Below are 24818 nucleotides of genomic sequence, written 5' to 3' on the forward strand. Positions count from 1 at the left end.
CACTAGGTATTATAGGAAGTTTGTCAAGGGGTATGGTCAAATTGTTGCCCCCTTGACAGCCCTATTAAAAAAAACTCCTTTTGTTGGTCTAATGAGGCTGAGTTGGCTTTTCATCAACTTAAGGATGTTATGAATTCTCCAGTGTTAGCTTTACCAAACTTTGATCACCCTTTTGTGATGGAATGTGATGCTTCTAGAAGAGGGATAGGTGTAGTTTTAATGCAACATGGCAGGCCAATAGCCTACCATAGTCAGGCACTTAAAGGTAAAAATTTAGCTTTGTCAACATATGAGAAAGAGTTGCTAGCCTTAGTCATTGCTATCAAGAGATGGAGAGCATATTTGGTGGGCAGACCTTTTACAGTTAAAACTGACCAGTAGAGTTTGAAGTACCTGTTGGAACAAAAAATTGGCACACCAGCTTAACATAAGTGGTTTGCTAAATTGCTATGCTATGTTTTTGTTGTTGAGTACAAGAAGGGCAAAGACAATTTAGTGGTTGATGCATTGTCCAGGAAAGCTGATTTTGATGATTGTACTTCTAATGGAGTTTCAGAAGCTTATGAGGGGGTCTTATGCATGGTTTCTTTTCCTTCTCTAGCCTAGTTAACTGATCTTAAGGCCAGTTATGCTTTTGATTAGCAGGTGCAAGATATCTTCCAAGCTTTTCAGTTAGGAAAGGGGGTTCTAAAAGGGTATTTTGTGCAGAATGGGTTGTTGTTGTATAAAGGTAAGATCTATCTCGGGTCATGTGATGCTTTGAAGGCTGCTGTTCTGCAACAAGTCCATGACAATCCTTTAGGGGGGCATTCAGGATTCCTCAAGACCTTACATAGGGTGAAGAGAGACTTTTATTAGCCTGGTTTGAGATTTGATGTGAAGAAGCATGTTAGGGAGTGTGATATATGCCAAAAACTTAAGTATGAAACCTGTCATGTTGATGGGTTGTTACAACCCCTACCTATACCTGAAAAACCTTGGCTTAATGTGAGCATGGACTTTGTTAAAGGCCTTCCTAAGTTTGAATCCAAAGATGTGGTTCTTGTAGTAATGGACAGGCTTACCAAGTTTGTTCATTTTATTCCATTATCTCATCCTTATACAGCTGTCAAGGTGGCTAACCTCTATCTGCAACATGTGTTAAAATTGCATGGCATGCCAGCTTCAATTATAAGTGATAGGGATCTTGTTTTTACCTCTCATTTTTGGCAAGAGTTGATGAGGTTTCAAGGGGTTCAGCTTGCTATGTCTTCATCTTATCACCCTCAATCTGATGGATAGACTGAGGTAGTTAACAAGAGTTTAGAACATTACTTGAGAGCATTTGCAGCTGATAGACCTCAAACTTGGGTGGAATGGCTACCATTAGTTGAATTTTGGTTCAATATCAATTTTCATACCTCTACCAAGTTGACTCCTTTTGAAGCTTTATTTAGCTATCCTCCTCCCAAGCTATTGGATTACATTCCAGGCACCACTAAGGTTGATAGTGTGGATGTGCAATTGAGGACTAGACAGCAGCTCCTAGCTTTATTGAGGCAAAATTTGGCAGCAGCTCAGGAAAGGATGAAAGTGAATGCTAATAAGCATAGGACTGAAAGGGAATTTGCTGAAGGAGATTGGGTCTACCTCAGATTGATTCCTTATAAGCAGAAATCATTGAAGTAGAAGCATTTGGGCAAGATGTCATCTAGATATTATGGACTTTTTAAGATTTTACATAGGGTTGGCAAGGTATCATATAGGTTGAATCTACCATCAGATTCTAGAATCCATCCTACATTTCATGTTTCCTGCCTTAAGGAGAAGTTGGGCAAGCATGTAGCTGCTGTTCCTTCATTACCTTTTGTGGATGCACCTTGCAGTCTTAGTCCTGAACCAGTGGCTGTCTTGCAGACTAGAACTCATAATTTGAGGAGCAGAACTATTACTCAAGTCTTGGTGCAATGGCAAGGGGAAAGTATTGATGATGCCACCTAGGAAGACTTGTACCAGCTTCAACAACAGTTCACTCACCTTGTGGGCAAGGTGCTTTAAGGGGAGGGTACTTGTTAGGGATATTTGTGGTTAGTGCAGATAACAAGTGGGGTTATACGACAAGGATTGTGTATGATTGTAATGCAATTGTATCAGTAGGTTCAATATTGATATTGTATAGTGTATTGAGATTGTTTGTATACAAGATGGTGAGGACAAGTGGTAGGGTGGTTATGATAGGGTGGCAAGTCAGGTAGTTAGAAGTTAGTTAGGAAATTGGGATTTAGCTGTGAGTACCAGCCACGGGTTGGAAGGCAAGGATTAGGCTTTTGTACAAAGGCAAGAGAGTTGTAAAGAAGGATCAATAAGAAGATTGTTACTCAATTTATATTCCTTTTTCTTTGTTTCCTTCTCTATTATTCTCTCTTTTCCATTGGAGGACCAGCTGGCCTCGAATTTAGCTAACCATCAATCCAATCCTTAACAGAATTGTTGATGGGAATGCTTACAGCAAGCCATGACAGTGGAAATTGAAACATCGAAAGTACTGTAGAGCAAGTACCCTTTAAAAAAATATATTTAAAAAGAACTGAACAAATCAATGTACTGTAGCGTTGCGCACTTTAGTACTAACTCATTGGCCCTTTTTATACATAGACTAGACTTGTTCTTCTTCTGCTTTAATCTTCACTCATTCTAACAAAGGCCATCTCTCCACTGCTTGCTCACTGCCATTCAAGAAGCAAGGTCCATACTCTCCAATAAAGGAAAAAAAACCTTCAAAACTTCTTCATAAATCCTTTTCCACACACAACAGAAATCGAAGAAGAATAAAAATATTCCTCTGCAACCCTTCACATCATCGAAGGGCCTAATTCTAAAACCTGTTAAAAAGAGTAGGAAAATTGGAAAAGCCTCACGAAGAGGCACTTCTTCACACCAAGGATCATGCCAAAAGTGGACACACTAACCACCACCAAACTCAAATTTAATAAAAGAAAGAGAAATGTGACTAACCATTACAAATATGTATCCAAAGGCTATTATGCCGCATGTAATTTTTCACAATGAAGACAAAAACATGCATGACCAGAATTTAACTCAAACAGCGCATAGGTGATCGGAGTGTGTAATCGTCCCAAACTTTCAATTAGATTTGATCTGAAGTCGTCCATTCTTTGACCACACGAAAAAGTGACTCATATGATGATCCACCAAAGTTCAACCCTTGAGATGCACTGTGTTCTTGCTCTTTAGCCCTACCCCTTATTGCCTTCCCTTCTTCACCTTCCATTACCATCCTTACCATCCTCTCTATTTCCTCCCTTTCCACCACACCTTTTCCCTCTCCCACCATCGGCTTAACAGCCACACCGACCTCTTCCACCAGCATCGCCGCATTCATTCTCTGCTCTGCATAAAGCGGCCACGCTATCATCGGCACACCATAAGTGATGCTCTCTAGAGTAGAGTTCCACCCACAGTGGGACAAAAACGCACCCGTTGATGGGTGGCGGAGCACTGCTACTTGTGGAGCCCAAGATGGCACCACCAGCCCCACCCCTTTGGTCCTCTCTATAAACCCTTCAGGCAAATATGCCTTTGGATCATTAACATCACCATCCACGTTAAAAAATGAACCTGAGGCACTACCATCGGTTGGCTTACGTACCACCAATATGAACCTTTGTTGGCTCAGTTCCAAACCCCATGCCAACTCAGTGAGCTGCGCATTTGTTAGAGTCCCTCCACTACCCAATGAAACGAAGAGAACCGAATCCAATGGTTGTTTGTCTAGCCAAGCCACACACTTGGCACCTAATTCAGTCAACGGCTCGTCCTCTTTGATAAGCGGCCCAACTGGATGAACTGGTGGTGTGGCTATTTGCTTATAGAAAGGGTGCTCTCTTATTGCTTTAAGCGAAGCTGGTTCAAAATCCTCCCATGAGTTCAAGAAAATCCCTGTTGCCAATGGGGTTCGATTAAAGTGGAACAAGACCCACTTGTATTCATCAATCTTCCGGTTCCTGACCTGGTCTAGCAAGTCCTCGATTCGTATCGGAGTGCAACCTGGGACCTGAACCGGTTCAGGAAGGTCAACGTACTCGCACTCCACCTCACGGTCCAGTGTAGGAAGGTACAAAGTGAAAGCAAGGAAAGCAGTTGAGCATGTGAACAACGTGTAGGTAGGAATAGAAAGCTCATTGCAGATTTCAAAAGCTTGTGTACAAAACAAATCAATAATTAGAGCTTGTGGCTTGCCCAACTCGATGAGGACCGACTTTAGTGGCTTGAGGCTCTCCTGTACGATGATACAAAGCCGAGTGACAATCCCAGCGTCTTCTGTGACTAGTGCTGAAATATCAGCAGGTGGGAGGTCGATAACTTTGAGGTTTGGAGGGAGAGTTGGTGAGTGGAGTAGTTGGTTTTGAGCTGCAGAAGCCTCGGTGGTGATGTTGAGGAGGCTGACATGGATGCCATGGCGGACGACAAGTTGTTTAGCTAGCTCGAGAAAAGGGATGATGTGGCCCATGCCTGGACTTGGAAGGACTGCAACATGGACTTTCATGGTTTCAGATTGTGAGATGTGGTTGGAGACTGGTGTGGATAAGTGGGTCTATGTATATATGTACAGTATAGGACAGTTGGCTCAGGTTTGCAATTTGCAACAACTAAGAACAATTTTGGTGTCTCTGTGTAGGTAGCAGAACATGGGTTTGTGGTGCTACTGGACGTATCTATATACCTCTGCTGAAATAAAAAATCTCTCAATTTATAGAGCAAAATGGTAACCTTTTTTTAATTCAAGTTTACATTTTACTGTCATTATAAATCTAAACTTAAAATTTTCCTTAATTAATAATATAGAATTGTGTTGGGCATGTATTTTTTTCTAAGAGTTTTGATTCTCTCACATTCAATATTTTTCATTTTTAGGTTTCAGCTAACTCAACTGGTAAAATCTCTGATGGTTGAATAAGAGATCTGGACTTCAATCCCCGCCTACATCAAAAACTGATTGGTATCTTGGTTTGATGATAAAAGAGCTATCATCAGAAGCAGACGCCATAGGTTGAAACTCTTTAAAAATATATATATATATTTTTTTTTTTTCATTTATTTTTTTTACATCTACTTTTATATGTGAAAATGTGAATATATTTAAAATATAGTATTTTCACATCAATTATGAATGTGTAAAAAAATGGATGTGAGTGTGAAAGAATATTTTTCCTTTTTCTTTCTTTGGCACTTATGCTCAGCTTAGCTAAGGGAAATTTTATTTTTTTTATTTTTTTATCAATAGCGAAGGATTTTATTGAAGAAGAAAAACATTAGGAACTGCCTACCTCAGAAACAGGTCAAGTTCCTACAAAAGAGTAACAACAAAAATCTTGGACCCAAGAACAGAATCAAAAGACGACCATGTAAGCTGCGTGTATAATAGGACAGTACTAGCTAGCCGCATAAATATATGAAAAAGCAGCTATCATATAATTGCACCAAATGCGCCGAAAGCTTTTGTTTCTAATAGGACAGTGTGTTAGGTGCCTATTGGGACATGCACCTCCTTTATTTATATTAGAGAAAAGGTTATATGGCCTTATCAGCTCGCATAAATATATGAAAATGCAGCTATCAAATAATTGCTCTAAATGCTTCGAAAGCTGTGTTTCTAATAGGACAGTGTGGTAGGTGCATATATGGACATGCACCTCATTTATTTATACTAGCCGCGGTTCTATGTGTTGCGTGTGATAATTCTTTTAAGGTGCTCTATGTTTAGTTTATTTTTTACAATTAGGATTAATTTAATAAAGAATAATGTATTTTATAACTATATTTTCATTTACTATAGGAAAAATCACAAATGTAAAATATATAAATTTTATTGTATCTAATGAAAAAAATATAATTTTTCAAGAAATCAAAGGTAAGTTAGCGAAAATATTCATTTTTTTAATAAAACTTATTTATAACATTTTGTGTATTATTAAAAAATATATAAAATTTAGAAATTATTCTTTTAGTTTTAAACAAACTTTCTCTAACCCAATTTTTTCTACCCTACACACCAAAAAACATATCTAAAAATAATAATAAAACTCAACAAAACTATAATTTAAAACAAAAAAGAAAGAGAAAAATAAAAATCGCATCATAACCAAACTCCTTCCCAATATGTAAAACATATCAAATGTAATGTGATAAGCCAAATATCCAATGTACAATCAAATTCAAAAATTTTAATAAGGTTTTGAAGTTATGCAATAGAAATAGATGGCTGATTCTAAGCAAAAGTGCTAGTTGTAGCTTTATACATGATGATTTTAACTCTTTTACCTTAATAATATAAAAATAATATAAAAATAAATCAATAAACCAAGAGTACAATTCCAAATGGGAAAAAATTAAGGAAAATTTTTGAAAAAAAGAAGGAGAAGTATTGTGTAAATATTGTCATAATCTAATCCAATATTTGAATAATAAATAGATAAATAAATAATTTTAAGCACAAAATTGAATTTTTTTTCTTCAAAATCTTCAAAAATATACTAATGAGATATGGAAGATGAAGAGTAATATCAGATATTCGTAAACACTTAAAACAATTACTCAAATATCTAGGAACATCATATAAAAAAAACATAACAATTTGCTGCTAGTTTGTTAAAAAAAAATTTACAAATAGTAAAAGGAAACTATACAAAACTCTTCTTCTTCGACTGCACAAAATGTTCTTCATCATATTGTCTAGACTATCTTTTTCCAAATAAACAAAAACTTGACAACAACACAAAATAGGACATATTATAATATGATTTTTCTCCAAATTAGGTCAACAACAAACACCATTGAGTATAAACCTCTAGCAGGAGATCTATAACATCCTTGATTTGGATTCCTCCCATGGGGTAGTTGTCAGGTTATATCTTTTCTACCATCAAATATTAAGCAAGATTTGTGAATGCCATTTTATAAATTTAAAAAAAATTTTTTTTTTTTTTTTTGTTTTTTGTTTTTAATTCTTCATTGATTTTATTTTTCAGTTATAAACATCTAAATTAAAGTAAATGAACATGTAAATGCAAAATTATATGTAAAGTTAAAACCGCTCAAGATGAATATGTATAGACAAAATTTTTTGTTTTGGTTTTTTATTGATTTATTATTTAGTTATAACATCATAATTAAAGTAGATGAATATGTAAAACCAATATATATCATATTTATTTGTTGTGTTAAGAGAACTACTCTAATGTCTTGTTTATATTCTACTCCCCCTTCCCTTCCCCCTCAATCCAAACAGGCCTAAAATTTTCAAATTTCAGATTAAGAAAGCAACCAAAAAGCAAAAGTTGTTTTTGGTGGTGAAGTTCCAGAGAACCATTAGGGAAGCATCTTCTTATACCTCATGCAAATTTTCAAACCCCCAAAAAGAAATTCAAATGCTAAAACATAGAGAATTTTATCTACTATACTTAAAATCAAAACAAGTAGCAATGTATGATTCTTAAACTTGCACTACATAATATGACAATATTAGCACCTCTAGAAGACTTGCAGAACAACTCATTCCACTATTTTTTGTAAATTTCCCTAATTTTTCATTTAAACAAAGAACGATTATAAACAATCTGGGAAAGCAATAAATTCGCCCCCCAAAAAAAAAATCAGAGGTTCAACTACCTAAATGCTTAACATAACACCCTTTTGCCACATAAACCTCAGATTATCATTAAATCCACAAAAACCATTTCAAAAAGCAAACTTGCTTTATTTTCCAAAAGAACGATTGTAGACAATATGGGAAAGCAACAAATTCACACACAAACTCAAAAGTGCAACTACCTAAGTGATTCTAACGAAAAATTGATGGTTTAAGTTTTCAAATTATGTCTTCACTGCATAAAAGGCAAAAGAAGCAAAGCAAAATAATCTTCAACATTTATCATCGTGTTCACTTTGCAACCAGAGATAAGCAGCCTTGACAATTTGATGGATACAACTTGCTTACTCCAAATATAAAGATCATTTTAAGGGTATAAACTAATGTACTCAAATAGTCAAATTCACATTATAATCAAGCATTTCAATACTAATAACAACAGAAAAACTATATCCTGTAACGGATTTACTTCTTGACGCAACAAAATCAACTGCAATAAAATAAATAATCTGAATTAGACACAATGCACAGATAGAGCTTGCCTCATTCCAATTGGAAAAAAAAAAATCTCCAAATACAATTAGTGCGCATTTGACTCCAACTTAAAAAGTTAGTTTATTTTTGTTACTATTTATAATCCACTGCACTTTTTGATACTATTCATGAATCTCACTGTACTATTTTAGCTAATTTTTAACTTTTAACAAAAAGTTTTCAATTTCAAGAAAATAATCCGGTCACAAGCAGAACAACTGCTGCCAAAAATGGTTTGTAAGTGATACAAAAATAAAATCAAATAAAGTACTTAACCATCTGAATTTCTTTCTGTTTAAAGCCACATTTCTCATAGAACGCTCCATTCTCCAATCTGCAGTCAAGAATCACCTTATAACATCCCATCAAACGAGCATGCTCTGTGAGGAACGCAATAATTTTCTTGCCTAATTTCAACCCTCGAGCATTGGAGTCAACCACAACATCTTCAATGTGCCCAACTTTGCCACAATTCCTCAAGAACTTTTTCTCGATGAAAAATGCTCCCAGTTGCAATAATTTTCCCAGAAGAAGATTCATCTTCTACCACAGAAATAATGTGGTCATCTCTTCCAAGGGCGCTGAGCTCCCAAAATCGATCTTCAAAATCTTTGTCAGATACAGAGTCACAAACAGTTAGTTGCCTCAGTAGCTCTATGAAACCTTTGTTTTTGTCTGAGATTTGTTATTTTCGGACCTGAAACTTCTGTTCTTCTCTAGACGAGTTACTGGCACGCATCTTTTTCGAAAGTACTTCAGTTCTTTGCCTAACTTATTAAAGTTTTCACAAAAGTTTTCTTACCTCTTCCCACCCAAAAAAACACACAAACTCATTTTATTTCCTATTTTCTCTCTACTCCAAACAAACCCTGAATGTCTGTTTGAGAATAATTTATTTACTTGAAACTAAAATCTTTTTGCTGTAAAGTGGGGCTCATTAATACTATCAAAAAGTATAATAAGATTTATAAATAATAGCAAAAATAAATTAAATAGAAGTAAAAATAAACTGAATAGTAGAAAATAAACTAAGGTTGTGTTGGCATTGACTTAAAAAACCAGTTTTTTTTACTATTCAGCTTATTTTTGCTATTATTTATGTGTCTTATTGTATTTTTTGGTATATTATTCATAGATCCCATTATATTATTTCAACTACTTTTTATCTTTCTTTACAGTATTTTCAACAAAAAAAACTTTTAGTTTCAACTAAATAAATTATTCCCAAACAGACTCTAAATAGTAAAAAAAATTAGCTTTTTAAGCCAATACCAAACTCTGAGTGTGTGTATGCGTGTGGATTAAGAACTTTTTGGCTTATGATCGTGTGTACTATGATAACTGAAATATAGGTGTCAATAAATATGCCTTTTCTCTTATTGGGGTTGACATATACTTATTCTCTGGTTCAAATGGTGAAAACTGAAAACCGTCTCCAATATAATGGTACACATGTTTATGCCCTCATATGTGTAGCGTGACTAATGAGTAATGACCATCATCCTCTTTACTAAACATTGATTCATAAATTGTATCCCAAGAAGAAACAAAAAGACAATGTGGATATAAATGCATTTTGAACAGGCTGAATTCTTTCATTGAAATCTCAGCCTTTCATATAGAATTTGGTCTTAAAAGCAATAACTGAGACATAGGACTTGGTATTATCTACTTGGAATTTAATCTCTCATTCTCATTTTATCAACAAAGCCTTGAGGTCCTTGGATTAATCCCAGCTCTTAGTGACTCCCTAATGAATATGAGAAATACTATATCCAAAATATTTTCACGACACTGTCATAACAAATTATAAGTGATAAGTTGTTATGGGTTGTTATTGGTAGACAAAAAAATAATTTTAGTAGTAAGTTTAAATTATAACCAATAACTTATCACCTATAACAAGAAAAAAAAAAAGAAAGAAGAAGCATCATGGTACTTTTATATAGGCTTCTTGCATATCACTAATAATACCTGATGGTATGTTCAATGGGCTACTCTTTTTTTTTTTCTTTTCTTGGAACGAATATGTTCAATGGGTAATTGGGGAAGAATAAAACCATATGTCGTAAACCAATGTTACAAGTAACAAGTTTTTTATGTCAAAACTTGTCACACATCCTTTGTAGGTATAAAATTGTCATTCAATAAAATAAATAAATAAATAATTTTAGGTTTAAAAATGAAAGAAAAATATAAGTCATATTTTTGGAAAAGAGTAATAACATTCAGGGTCAAATCCCATTTTCCCCAATTATCAAATTATTAAGAAAAAAAAAGTTGCAATTGAGACTTTTCATAATCACTTATGAACTCAAGATTCATCTAGAAAATAATTTGATATGGAAATCAGCACATGCCCGCTTAATACAAATTTAAACAATTCAATCCAATCAAATCCACCCAAATTATATCATACATAACCTTCCAGGTGGATAGGTAATAGGTATATCTATCCTGGTGCAGATATCTTGTATTTTCATTTGTTTTCTTTTTGAAAAGTCTCATATATTAAACTATGAAAACGTAATTGTCCAATTTGATGCTAGTTGGATTTGATGGTAAAATGTATCTCTTTTATTCCTCCCTAAGCTTTGGGAGTTCCTATTGGAGATGGTCCGTGTTCCCTCTTTGTGGAATAAGACTTATTATTTTGTTTTGAAACATGTATCTATCCTTTTTTTTGAGAACTTTTCAAGGGCTGTGTCATGGTCAATCTTTCATGTATAATTGACTATCATTCATTGTTGGATGCTGTGGTCTCTTCACCAGTGGATCCAGTCTGGACCCTTGTTAAATCACATTTTAATGACAAATGAGGAAAGCCTTGTAACTATAAACTATTGATAATTTGCTGCCATCTAGGGAGAGAATATTTGCTATTTTTCATTAGCAAACACTCACAAGCTTCTGTATCAAAGAAATCGTTTTCATAAAAAAGTGAAAACAACCCATCACAATTCGAGAAAATACTGCTAAGATTTAGTATCTACAACTATAAATCATTACTTAGTTTACAAAGATACACATTTTTTATATATTAATATTTCCTAAAATGATAAGTCAATGTCTAAGGAAACTATGATTATGAACATTTTTAAGTAGCCGGCCTCCTTGCATTATAAGCTGGCCGTGCACTATGTTGTGTTGTCTGTCTTTAGGGATTAACTCACATACCCAAAACAAGGCCATTTGTCAATTCAAATAGTGTTGCAACTTAAAATAGAGGTTAAAATCTCCCTTTGGTTGAATAAAGGATAGTAAGACACTATAAACTTTAAAATTTGATATGAGTCAACAAAATGTTTTGACATTTTTTCAAACTAGAACAATAGACCCTCCTGTTCTTATGCATAATGTTGCTAGTCCTTGTACCTTTACAATTACAAGACCTCAACTCAGACAAAACAAAGAGAACCTTGAACCTATATTTCGATTGTTCTGATCCTGTAGAGTAACTTGGACTATACTAAACAGAACCTTTAACAACTAATCTTTTTTCACTTTTTTTTTTTTAGATTTGATAAGATTTCAAATTTATGGGGTCCATTTTATAATAATTGTTCTTTACTATTTAGCACCCGTTTGGATTCCACGTCCAACATCCACGTTTAGCGTTTTGCCTTTTTTTTTTTCTTGCATTGTTCATGGGATATGAACAGTGCATTAAGGCAAATGAACAGTGTTTGGTGGAGTGAACAGTAATCCAAAATTTTATTTTTATTATTGTTTTCAGCAAAATAAGCGGTATCCAAACACACTCTTAATCAAGATCTCAAAATAAACTTTTTTATTTATTTATTTAAGCAAGATTAAAACCTACGCTTGACAAGAGAATTTACCGATTAAACTAATGGTAATCCACCTTAGACTAACTAAACTAGAATACAGGCGGAAGAGGCAAAGTATAGTGACTAACAAACCAACATTGGACGCCAACTACAATGTAGTCCTTGTTCTTTTCTTCTCCTCTATATTCTCTCCTTCCCTTCCTTTTCACCACTTCCATTTCAAGCTCATGTCACATTTCCACACCATCACACTCCTCCATCAATGGCTGACTCCTCCTTTGAAATGGAATTCTACTCTCCCTCAAGCCACCAAAACCACCTCCATCTGACACCCACCAGCTCACACTTTAGCACTTCTTCCAGCTCTCATCACAGGTCCGATACTCCCACCCCTAGAAGAACCCGAAACAGACCTCCGGCCACACCTTTTGCCTCAGACAATGACATGTCATGGCAAGGTGAACTATCACGGCAGTTTGAGCCTACTAGCTGGCATGCTAGTAGCAACTTAAGTGCAGCTTTAAATCCATGGACTCCCATGCCCCCCTCAAAGAGTCGTATATTTCGTCGTTCAGCCAATGACTATTACCATTCTTGATCAAAAGGCTTTCAAGACTTTGGAAGTCCATAACATGATTATTCAGGCTATGGGGCTGTTTCTGGCAAAATTTGCCAAACAGTACAATTTCAGAAATATTTCAGCCGGATAGCACGCGTTCAAACTTATTTAGTTAGTTAGACTCTTTTTGGAAGTCGATTTTATCAAACTCAACTTCCAGGCAAAATCAACGCCCCCCACCGCAAATATTTAAGTCTGATGTGGATTAAAATAATGAAAAAGGCCACCTGGAAGTCGAGTATACTGAACTCGACTTCTATTGAAAGTCGAGTCTAGTGAACTCGACTTCAAGCTTAGGTTAAAAAATTTCATGGGGGTAAAAAGGGGAATCCAAGTTTAGTATAATCAAGTTCACTCTCTCTCCTACACCATTCCTTCTCTACGATAACCTTCTCTCTCTCTCCGGTCTCCCTCTCCGTCCATCGTTTTCCGACTCAACCGGCAAGTTCATTCTCTCTCTGTCTCTCCGGTGTCCCTCGCCGTTCCTTCTCTTTATTTATTGGCTGAAATGAAATGGGTTTTGATTTGCTTTTTAGGTTTAGTGATTTGGAGATTTGGGTTTCATTTGTTTGTTTTTCTTTCTCTTCATTTGTTCGTTCTCTCTCCATCATTTTATTTGTTTTTGTTTCGAGCATTGCTCCAATTGTTGAAGCTAGCAGGTAATTGCTCAATAATTTTATGACCTTCAAAGCTAACCTTTACAGAAAGGTGCATATGAAATTTGTCTAACTTTTGTTCATGATTTAGAAAATAATATTATTAATATACATATAGTTCTTGATCACTGCCAAATTATATAAAGTTAAATCACGGTATGCTTTTTTTTTTTAATGTGCATTTTAAAGTTGCTTATGAACTTTTGGATGTTTGTTTGGTAGTGGGATTAGATTTGAAATATGTTTCCATTTTCTTCTGAATGTAAATAATATTTACTCAATTTGGTCTTGCTTATTTTTCAATGTCATACCCTCTGAGAATGTTAGCACTTTGCTTAGTTTATTAGTTGAATACTAGTGGAAATGGTCTTTGAACTTTGGCATTCGCTCAGTCTCAATGTAAACCAATGAATTTTTGAATTGTTTTTTGTTTCATTCACACTTGGGTACCATCTATAGAAGGCAAAAGAGTAGGGTGAGTGGAGAGAAACTTTTAAACAAATACTAGTGTATATTATTGTTTGTTAGCATGGTTTCTTAGATTTGTCGTTAGTTACTTAGTTTTGGATGATGGCAATTCCCTTTTGAGATTTTTGCCTGCCCCAACTATCAGTCATGTTTAGTATATGATATCATTTTGGCTTTTTCCTATTTTTTTCTTAACTTTTTCTTGTTTAGGCCAGAGCAGATTTGCTTGCGTTTTCGTATCTTGAAGTGGCCTCTAATTAGATTCCAGCCTTTGCATAATTATATTTGGGACCCTAAAACCCTTGAGCCATATGCCTTTACCAGTGTGATCTCATGCTTTTAGTTGTCTCTTAGTTATCATTTGATAATATGCAAGTTTCTGTTACCACTCTCTCAATACTCCATAATGAAAAATAATTTCTTGAGAGTTTTATAGGGCTGTCTCTTTTTTGGTTTCTCCTTAAATTGTTTCCTTATGGCAAGGACTACATGAAAATGAAATTGAAAAATGAAGTTTGGTGACCATGTTACACTAGCAGCAATAATTAAAGAGAAGTGCAGAAGTAGAGTTTACTTATTATTGTTTCAAGAAAATTCTATGCATTGCTTAGTTTGACGACAAACATAATATATCTCCAGAGTAACCCCATTAGGCTAATCTGTCCCTTGTTAGTAACCTGTTCTTAACAATGAAGCAACTTTTAAAAGCAAACTTTGGAATAGCTTTTGGAAATCAAACAATGTTCCACTAGTCAACAAGAAGTAGCTTTTGCCTAATAGTTTCCTAGGTTTCTGCAGTTGTGTATTTTCCTATCTTATATGCAGCCTAGAAACACAATCTTCATTAATGAACTGACTGTGTGTAGCTGACTTTTTTTTTTTTTTTTTTTTTTTTTTTTTTTTTTTTTTTTTTTTTTTCGAATTAGCTTAGTGGAAAATGGTCTTTCCTTTACCTACATGATGCTAGGCCTCAAGCCATACTTTTCCTCCATCACACTTTCTGTTGGAACCATAGCTCTCCAAAACTCTTTGAAGCATTTTGTTCGCAAATGGAGTTTCTTTGAAGCATCTCTTCATACTCATCTCTACCATGATCAACATCATCTTCGTCTTCGTCTTCCCTCCCTAGAGATTGAATACATTCTTGTTGATAACTAGATCCGCTAACCTCCATTGGAGTTGGTGTCTCTTGGCATGGTGGTGTATAACCCCCAACCATGGTGCACGGGGTAAGAGTCGGATAACTATCCATATGTAATGATTGGAATTCTTCCCCGCCACCACCCTCCAAAGTTGTTTGTTGCACATCTTCACCGCCAACTTCTATACGAGGCTCCACACTTATATACAACTCGGCAACTTTTAACTGGGGTGTAGAGTTTATCCGGTCAAACATAATCTTAACATGCTTGTCTCCTTTTATTTCAATGGACGTGAAGACAATACGGTCATTGAACACTGCATGAGAAGCATGATATATAATTTTTATGTCATGCAACTGACGGTCCAAATCTAGCTCTTTGATAATTTTCTTTTTCAACTTCTTCAAATTTATCTCCCGCCCTTTTTTTAGTTGAATAATCTCTATCTTTTTACCAGGCCCTTCATATGTCACTCCATAAGTCACATCACTGCAGGACTCCCCACCATAATATAGATATAAATCAATCGAACTCATTACAAGCTTGTAAGTCAAATAAGTTTACTAAAAATTAGTGACAAATATAACACCTTTATTCGATATGAACTACAAAATATTACCTCAAGGCAAATATAAAGATAACATTGTATAGTCCACCAAACAATTATAAACAAATTTTTAAACTCAAACAAATTTGTACATGGTCGCTAACCTTAAAAAATTAATATTTGTTACACCTTACAACTAACAAACCATTACACATTACAACACATTGCAAATAAATAACATATTACCAATTAAAAAATTTGTACATGTTACACATTGCAACTAACAACCCATTACAAAGGACAAATAACAAATGCAAAAAACAGTAATAATAATGAAAATAAATTACTATTACAAACAACACATTACTCATCAACAATATAAAAGTGGTATGTGTATATATATATCTACCAAATGAAAAAGTGAGTATATATATTAGCCAAGTCTAACCAAAAAAAAAAAAATTAAAATGGTTTGAACATTACAACTAACAAACCATTACACATTACAAATATTAACATGTTACCGATTAAAAAATGTGTACATGTTACACATTGCAACTAACAACCCATTACAAAGCACAAATAACAAATGCAAAAAACAATAATAATAATAATGATAATAAATTACTATTACAAACAATACATTACTCATCAACAATATAAAAGTGGTATGTGTGTATATATATATATATATATATATATATCTACCAAATGAAAAAGTGAGTATATAGCTAGGTCTAACAAAAAAAAAAAAAAAAAAAAAATTAAAAAGGTTTGAATATTTACCTACAAATTGAAGAAGAAGAAAAGCTTTAATTTGTAGAATGATCAATGTGATTTGTAGAAGAAGAAAGGCCTTTTAATTTGTAGAATGATCAATGTGTGTGAAAGGGAGAGCTTTGGCGTGGGAGAGAGCTGTGAGAAGTGAGAGTTTGAGTGGAAAGTGAGAGTTGAATGATCAATGTGTGTGAAAGGGAGAGCTTTGGCGTGGGAGAGAGCTGTGAGAAGTGAGAGTTTGAGTGGAAAGTGAGAGTTGAGTGTATCATCAAAGTGTATAATCTGAGACGGGGGTGGTAGTAAAATTTATTGGAACTCGAGTTTGATAGACTCAAGTTCCATTTAAATAAATTTTTACTGTGCTCAAATAATTGAGATAGGTGGGGTAGGTGGGGAAATTTACTGAAAGTCGAGTATGTTATACTCGACTTTTAGTGCTGAAATAATAGATACGTGGAGGTGGCAAATTTTTTTATTGCACCTGGAAGTCGAGTTTAGTATACTCAACTTCCACTGAAAGTCGAGTTTAGTGGAAAGTCGAGTATACTAAACTCGACTTTCAATGCATCTACGTGGCTTTTTCCTCTCTTTTTTAATCCACGTTAGAACAGATTTTTAGTAGGAAGTCGAGTTTGGTAAAATCGACTTCCAAAAAAAGTCCAACTTACTAAATAAGTTTGAACGCGTGTTATCCGGCTGAAATATTTCTGAAATTGTACTGTTTGGCAAATTTTGCCGGCTGTTTCTGCAGGGAGGCTTGAGTTCCAAAGTTATGTTGCTAGAGATGGCGAGAGTCCATTTTTTGGAAACAGTTTCATTTCTGGTGAATGTAGGTCTCGTGGGGTTTCAACATTGGACATTAGAGGTGGAACTAGTAGTGGTCCTTTGGCTACGAAAGATGAGCTTAATATGATTAAATATGAGTCTCAAGAACATGAATTTCTTCATGGCTCGTCTCATAAGGTAATTATCATCATCATTGTCATGACCTATCACATATGCATTCTCGTTATGATCACCGTGGTCATGAAATTTCACATATTGGACACCATGGTGAGCAATATAGTTATGTGCACAATGGTCATGGGATATCACATGGGGTTCAGCAAACTCCAAGTCATCATTTTGGGGGTGATGATCAGTACAATGACAGTGATAAGGTTTCGGCATATGAGGAAGATGATGATGATGAGGGTGATGGGGGGCCAACAAAGTCAATTGGGCTGCTTGGCTTGTTCAAGTATTCAACAAAGTGGGATATATTTCTTGTGATCTTGGGTTGTTTGGGAGCTCTGATTAATGGGGGATCCCTTCCTTGGTATTCTTATCTTTTTGGAGAGTATGCGAATAAGATTGCCATAGAATCGTCAAATGGAGAAAAAGGCCAGATGATGAAGGATGTAGAGAAGGTACACTACTTTCTGTATAAATAACCATTTTCCCCCTAGTGTCATTATTTTTAGAGTGAAATAACAGGTACCATTTGCCCCTCCAACCTCAGAAGGGAAGTCTACGAATATCGAACCATGGAAGATAAAGGATTGAAAATGGAGGATTAGCCTTATTATGCAACTCAGTGTTCCACCTGATGAATTTTTAATTGTTCCAAAAGCTTAAAACTCAAGAAAACTTGCTCTTATACCATGATAAATTTTCAATTGTTCTAAAAGTTTAAGCTGTTAGGAAAATGTAAATGTAATCATTTAACTATTATTCTAACAAAACTGAAAGGATAAATTAATAGGTTACATTCTAAAATTCTTAAATATTTTGTTGTAATGAACCAAAAGAATGAGTCAGAATATATTTTGACCAACTGTGGAAATTAATCATCTTTTCTTTGAAATTTTCAATTCTTAGGTATGTCTACTTATGACTGGATTATCAGCAATTGTGGTCGTTGGAGCATACCTGGGTAAGAGGGAGATTATAGAATAAAGACCTACAATACTTCATTTCATTTTCCTTTGTAACTTTTTAGAGCCTTTTTTGTAAGACTTGAATATCTTCAAAAGTAATACAACAGTGTACTGTTTTCTATATCTCAAAATTTGCAGAGATCACTTGCTGGAGACTGGTTGGAGAAAGATCTGCTCAACGAATAAGAACAGAATATCTAAGAGCAGTTCTGCGACAGGATATTGGCTTTTTTGACACAGAAATCAGCACTAGTGATATCATGCATGGAATTTCAAGTGATGTTGCTCAAATACAAGAAGTGATGGGAGAGAAGGTTAAACCTCAATGTTTCAAAAAAATATTTCACATTCCTTTTCATTATAATTTGTTATTTGCTTCATAATTATAAGATAATCTCATATGAAGTATTTTTTTGGAGATTTAAGCCAGCAGTATGTCTATGTTTATAGAACAGCTAAGTTGAGTAGCATGTTATAAAGACAAATAGCATTAACAAATTTGCACCTTTTTTTTTTTTTTTGATTGTGTGTTTAACTGTAGATGGCACCCTTCATCCACCATATATTTACCTTCATCTGTAGATATATTGTTGGATTTTTGAGGTCATGGAAAGTATCTCTAGTAGTCTTCTCAGTCATCCCATTGATGATGTTCTGTGGTATTGCTTACAAAGCTATTTATGTTGGTCTAGCTGCAAAAGAAGAGGTAAGTAGAAAAGAGAATAACATGGACTAAACAACTTCTTTTCGTGTCATGTCTTAGTATTTTGCTCATTCGTTTTTGGTGATTTTGTTTCAGGTTTCCTATAGGAAAGCTGGTAGTGTGGTAGAGCAAACCATCAGTTCAATCAGAACTGTATTTTCATTTGTTGCCGAGGATAAACTGACTGCAAGATATGCTGAATTGTTGACAAAATCAATGCCTCTTGGGGCAAAGCTTGGCTTTGCTAAGGGTGCAGGAATTGGAGTAATCTATTTGGTTACTTATTCAACATGGGCATTGGCTTTCTGGTATGGAGGTGTCTTGGTTGCAAGGGGAGAGATCTCTGGAGGTGCTGCCATTGCTTGTTTCTTTGGTGTCAAAGTTGGGGGAAGGTAATAAGCTTGATATCCACTTTCTTAAGAAATAACTAAGAATCGTGCAAACTAATTCCATTAAATGAAAGTTAGTCTCTCAATTACATGTGCCTTTTATAACATAATCCTGCACATTGCATCTATATAATATCTAAAAACTAAAACGTAATATTTATTATTGCTATGCTCCTTTAAGCAACATCAGTGTAGCATTTCAGTCCAACATGGTCCAATTTGGTCCAGTTCAATCCATTTCAGTCCATTTAGGTCTACTTCCATCCAGATCGGTCCATTTTAGTCCATTTAGGTCACTTCAATTCGTTTGGTCCACTTTGGTTCATTCAGTCCAGGTCGGTCTATTTTGATCCATTTAGGTCTACTTCAGATCATTTCAGTCTAATTCAGTCTACTCGGTCCATACAGTCCACTTTGGTCTATTTAGTCCACTTTGGACGGGTTTGGTCCATTAGGTTCTCTTCGGTCCATTCCAGTCTACTTCGGTCCATTTCAGTCTATTTAGGTCTACTTTAGTCCACTTTGGTCCATTTGAATCCGTTTAGGTGACTTCAGTTCATTCGGTCCATTTCGATCCATTTAGGTCTACTCCGGATCATTTGGGTCTAATTCTGTCCATTTCGGTCCACTTTGGCCTATTTAGTCTACTTTGGTCGATTAGGTTCTCTTCGGTCTATTTTGATCTACTTCGGTCAATTTCAGTCCATTTAGGTCTACTTAGATCTATTTTGGTCTATTTCAGTCTAATTCAGTCTATTTGGTCAATTTCAATCTACTTCAGTTTATTTAGGTCCATTTTAGTCTACTTCCATTCAGTCCATTTCGGTGATATTTTGGAAGTAGAGGTTTTTGTAGAAAAATGAGTTGCTTCATTGTGTTACATTCTCAGTGTAATTTTGGTAAGTTCTTTATAAAATTACATTTTTATTATGTTATTAAAGTTTTGTATATTTTTTTCTTCATGATAAATTTACTTATATATGTTTTCTCTTTAGGTCATTCAAGATGTATAGAATATAAATCATTTGTAAGGAGTACTAGAAACAAATCCCAACCAAACATTACATTATTTATAAAATCTGTCACTTTATATAATAAATTGAATGTAAAGTGCATTATGTTTTCTTGAAAAAAAAAAAAAAAAAAAAAAAAAAACTTACAAAATTTTAAACACTTTTAAATAACAATATAAATAACTTAATTTAGAAAATCTAATATAATGTATCAACTATATTTTGTTAGAAAATAATCACATCATTTTAAGAAGGGTTTGGAACTAAAACTAATAGATCTTAACTACTATTTTCATTTTCACTTAACAAAAAAACAAATCGTCAAATTTTTCCGGGGCATCGCGTTGACATTAAAATGATTCTGAAATTTTCTTGAAAAGGCACCAAATCTTCTACAATGTTCTTAGTACTTGACATGAAAGATACATGTCTACATTTTCACAGGGGCTTGGCATTGTCGCTATCATACTATGCTCAATTTGCACAAGGAACTGTGGCGGCAAGCCGGGTGTTTGAAATTATAGACAGAGTTCCAGAGATAGATCCCTACAGCCCTGAAGGGAGGGCAATCAAAAGTGTTCGCGGAAGGATTGAGTTCAAAGGCATTACTTTCGCATATCCATCTCGTCCCAATGCTCAAATTCTCAATTCTCTTCATCTGGTGATTCCATCTCATAAGACTCTTGCACTTGTTGGTGCAAGTGGAGGTGGAAAGTCCACTATTTTTGCTATTATAAAGAGGTTCTATGACCCTATCATAGGTAAGCTTATGATCATATTATGCAAAAGTGTTGCCATTACTACATTTCACTCCTGTTTTGGTTAGAGTATCAAATATTTTGGCGGGAACAATCACCTTGGATGGTCATGATTTAAGGACACTGCAAGTCAAGTGGCTAAGAGACCAGATAGGTATGCTTGGTCAGCCAGCTCTTTTTGCCACAAGCATAGTAGAAAATGTGATGATGGGGAAGGAGAACGCTACCAAGAAAGAGGCAATTGCGGGCTTGCGTTGCAGCCAATGCTCACAGATTCATCACTGACCTCCCATTAGGCTATGATACTCTGGTGCAATCAGACATGATTAACAACATATGCATAGACCATTATACATAAGAAATACTTACAAAACGCATTCATAGTCTAACTTGGTTTATATACTTTACTTGGACAGGTTGGGGACCGGGGAACCCAGCTCTCAGGAGGTCAGAAACAACAAATTGCACTCGCTCGTGCCATGATCAAAAACCCTAGCATCCTTCTCTTGGATGAGCCTACCAGTGCACTAGACCCTGAGTCTGAGACTATAGTCCAACAGGCCATTGACAAGATTTGCTCTGGCAGAACCACAGTTGTCATTGCTCACAAGCTAGCAACAGTAAGAAATGCGCATACCATTGTGGTTCTTGACCGTGGTTCTGCTGTAGAAATTGGCAACCATAGTCAGCTTATGGAAAAAGCCGGGGCCTAGCCTTGTCAAGCTTGCTTCTGATGCAGTTTCAAACCACACTTCAAAAAATAATACCGGAAAAGTTTCTGAGTTGTCTATGAATGAGAAATCAACTTATGATGTATTGGGATCGAAGTACTTCAATGATGTTTCAAGGTCGAATTACCTGAAGTCTATGCTAGATGAAGAACTAGAAGAGAAGGAAGAAAAACAAGAAACAAATCCAGAAAATTATTAACTTTCAGAAGTTTGGAAGTTACAAAGACCAGACATCTTCATGTTAGTATTAGGATTTCTCTTGGGATTGCTTGCAGGTGCAGTTCTATCCATTTTTCCTCTAATTCTTGGCCAAGCCCTTCAGTTTTATGTTGATGAACCCCCATAAAAAATGAAACAAAAAGTTGGTGACCTTTGTTTAGTACTTGTTGGGCTTGGCTTTGGGTGTATAATCTTCATTACAGGACAGCAAGGTTTGTGTGGTTGGGCTGGAACAAACCTCACAATAAGAGTGAGAGACCTCTTATTCCAATCCATATTAAATCAAGAACCTGGTTGGTTTGATTTTGAAGAAAACTCCACTGGGGTACTTGTCCCAAGGCTCTCAATTGGTTGTACTAGTTTTCGTTCAGTCCTTGGCGATCGTCTATCAGTCTTATTAATGGGATTGAGTTCAGCTGCAGTTGGACTTGGTGTGTCATTTTTCCTTCAATGGAAACTAACCCTTGTAGCTGCAGCTCTCACTCCTTTTAGCCTTGGTGCAAGCTACTTGAGTTTGATCATAAATATTGAACCAAGTCTTGATAAAAAAATCATATGCCAAAGCTAGCAATATTGCATCTGGTGCAGTTTCAAACATTAGAACAGTCACAACATTTTCAGCTCAAGAACAGTTAATTAAGTCATTTGACCAAGCCTTATCAGAGCCTAAGAAAAAATCAGTGAAAAGGTCACAAATTCAAGGCCTAACACTTGGCTTCTCCCAAGGTGCCATTTATGGAGCATATACCTTAATCCTTTGGTATGGTGCACGCCTTGTCCAAGAAGACACAACAAACTTTGGGGTGGTATATAAGATATTTCTCATTCTTGTTTTGAGCTCATTTTCTGTTAGACAATTAGCTGTTCTAGCCCCAGACACTTCCATGGCTGCAACAGCAATTCCAGCAATACTCAACATCATTAATCGTAGGCCATTGATTGGTAATGATCAACATAAAGGCAGAAAGATTGAAAGGTCAAAGCCAGTGGATATTGAGTTCAAAAGGGTGACATTTGCATACCCTTCTCGGCCTGAGGCGGTTGTGTTAAGTGATTTCAACTTAAAGGTCAAAGGTAGAAGCATGGTGGCCTTAGTGGGGGGAAGTGGATTAGGAAAATCAACAGTAGTATGGTTGATACAAAGATTTTATCATCCAATTCAAGGGAAGGTAATGATGGGAGGTATTGATTTGAGGGAATTTGATGTTAAGTGGTTGAGAAGGCAAACAGCTTTGGTGGGTCAAGAGCCTGCATTGTTTGCAGGGACCATAGCAGAAAATATTGCATTTGGGGATCCAAATGCGTCATGGGCTGAGATCGAAGAGGCTGCTAATTAGGAAGCTTACATTCACAAGTTCATCAGTGGCCTACCTGAGGCTATGAAACTCAGGTATGGCATAATACTGGGATTATCATAAGATCTAAAATAATACATTCTCTTAAAGGTTTGATCAAGGGTGAGATGAAATTTTAATTAGATGGCTTATAAGGGACCTTTTATGATACACCATAGCAAGTGACCAATCTCTAATTACCTTACCATTTCTTTTAATTTTTTACTACTATACATGTGACCTACCCTTGGTTAGTCTCTTGAGAATTCATAACCGATCCCAAAATTTTAGGACTAAAGCTTGATTATTGTTGTTTTTTTTATAGGTTGGTGTAAGTGGGGTCCAGTTATCGGGTCGGCAGAAACAAAGGATTGCAATAGCAAGGGCCATACTGAAGAGATCAAGGGTGCTACTACTAGATGAAGCTAGCGGTATACTGGACTTGGAGTCAGAGAAGCATGTCCAAGATGCATTAAGGAAGATTACTAAGCGAGCCACCACAATCATTGTGGCCCACCGCCTCAACACGATCAAAGAGGCCGAAATGATTGCTGTTGTGAGAGATGGTGCAGTTGTGGAGTATGGGGACCATGAGACACTCATGGCTTCCCATGTTAATGGTGTGTATGCTAACTTGGTTCGTGCAGAAACTGAAGCCAATGCATTTTCCTGAGCAATGTATTTTATTCATATCTTCATGTTATAAAGTTTGCTTCCCATGAATAGAGTAACTTTAGCTTCATTTTGTTATTAAACATTTTTTTTTTGTGGTAATTTTAATGATTGTGATTTGTGATTGATAGCTGATATTTAATGTGCAACCATCAAGTGGAGAGTTTGAACTGACTATTATATCTACTTACATCAAGTAACATCAGATGATTCAGGTCCTACATTTTTATTAGATTTGTAATTGGGCCAATGGATTTGGATTGGTTGAAACTTACACTTGGGGTAGGTGTCCTAATGAGTTCCTTTTATTTTCCTATCTTTTCTTGTGTCAGAAGGGGACAAAAGAAAAGAGACTTGGCTTCCTTATTACTTTTTCCATGAATCTAAGCTGAGCCTTGTTAAGTATTAGGTAATAGTTCCCTTTCAGTAGCCTTAGTTGAGAGAATGCTCGGTATAGGACTATATTAATTTTAAGTTTGTTTTTTTCCATTTAGGAAGTCAATTGTATGTTATTTTAAGTCTTATATTATAGTTAATAAAGTTAATTAGTATCAAGTTTTGCTTTTTTTCTTGAGTTAAAATATTGGTATGAGAGCTCATTGTTCTACAATCTACATCAATATGTTTATCCAAAAAAAAGGTCACATTTTTATCCCATTTCTAATGTGTCATATGTGCAAGTTCTCTAGTCAAATTAAAATGATTAAGTTTATCAAAAAATTTAAAATGATTAAATACTGCATTAATGACTGAAGTAGACATTGGAATCCCTTTACCTTTCTCAATGGCTCCCTTTCCTCTAACGTAAAAAGAAATGAAACCAGGAAAAGACGACCCTCAACCAACTGACTAGAATGCCCATTGACGGTACCAATAAAGCTTCAACATGATGCTCCAT

General features: G+C 35.3%; 1 protein-coding gene and 2 pseudogenes across 1 annotated transcript; 1 reads left to right on the forward strand and 2 right to left on the reverse strand.

Moving 5' to 3' along the window:
* Nucleotides 1-2403: 2403 nt before the first annotated feature.
* Nucleotides 2404-4700, reverse strand: LOC115992314 (anthocyanidin 3-O-glucosyltransferase 5-like). Its single transcript, XM_031116466.1, has one exon. It carries the CDS (start codon nucleotides 4544-4546, stop codon nucleotides 3128-3130), a length of 1419 nt encoding a protein of 472 aa, XP_030972326.1. The 5' UTR covers nucleotides 4547-4700; the 3' UTR covers nucleotides 2404-3127.
* A 3709-nt stretch (nucleotides 4701-8409) lies between these two features.
* LOC115989379 lies at nucleotides 8410-8921 on the reverse strand (annotated as a pseudogene).
* Nucleotides 8922-12235: 3314 nt separating this feature from the next.
* On the forward strand, nucleotides 12236-23921 carry LOC115989200 (annotated as a pseudogene).
* Nucleotides 23922-24818: the final 897 nt, after the last annotated feature.

Source organism: Quercus lobata, chromosome 5 (assembly GCF_001633185.2).
Source record: "Quercus lobata isolate SW786 chromosome 5, ValleyOak3.0 Primary Assembly, whole genome shotgun sequence".
Taxonomy (NCBI): Eukaryota; Viridiplantae; Streptophyta; class Magnoliopsida; order Fagales; family Fagaceae; genus Quercus; species Quercus lobata.

What these genes read in the sequence shown, in the direction of transcription:
- LOC115992314 (XM_031116466.1), bottom strand. Translation starts at nt 4,546, where the DNA reads ATGAAAGTCCATGTTGCAGTCCTTCCAAGTCCAGGCATGGGCCACATC.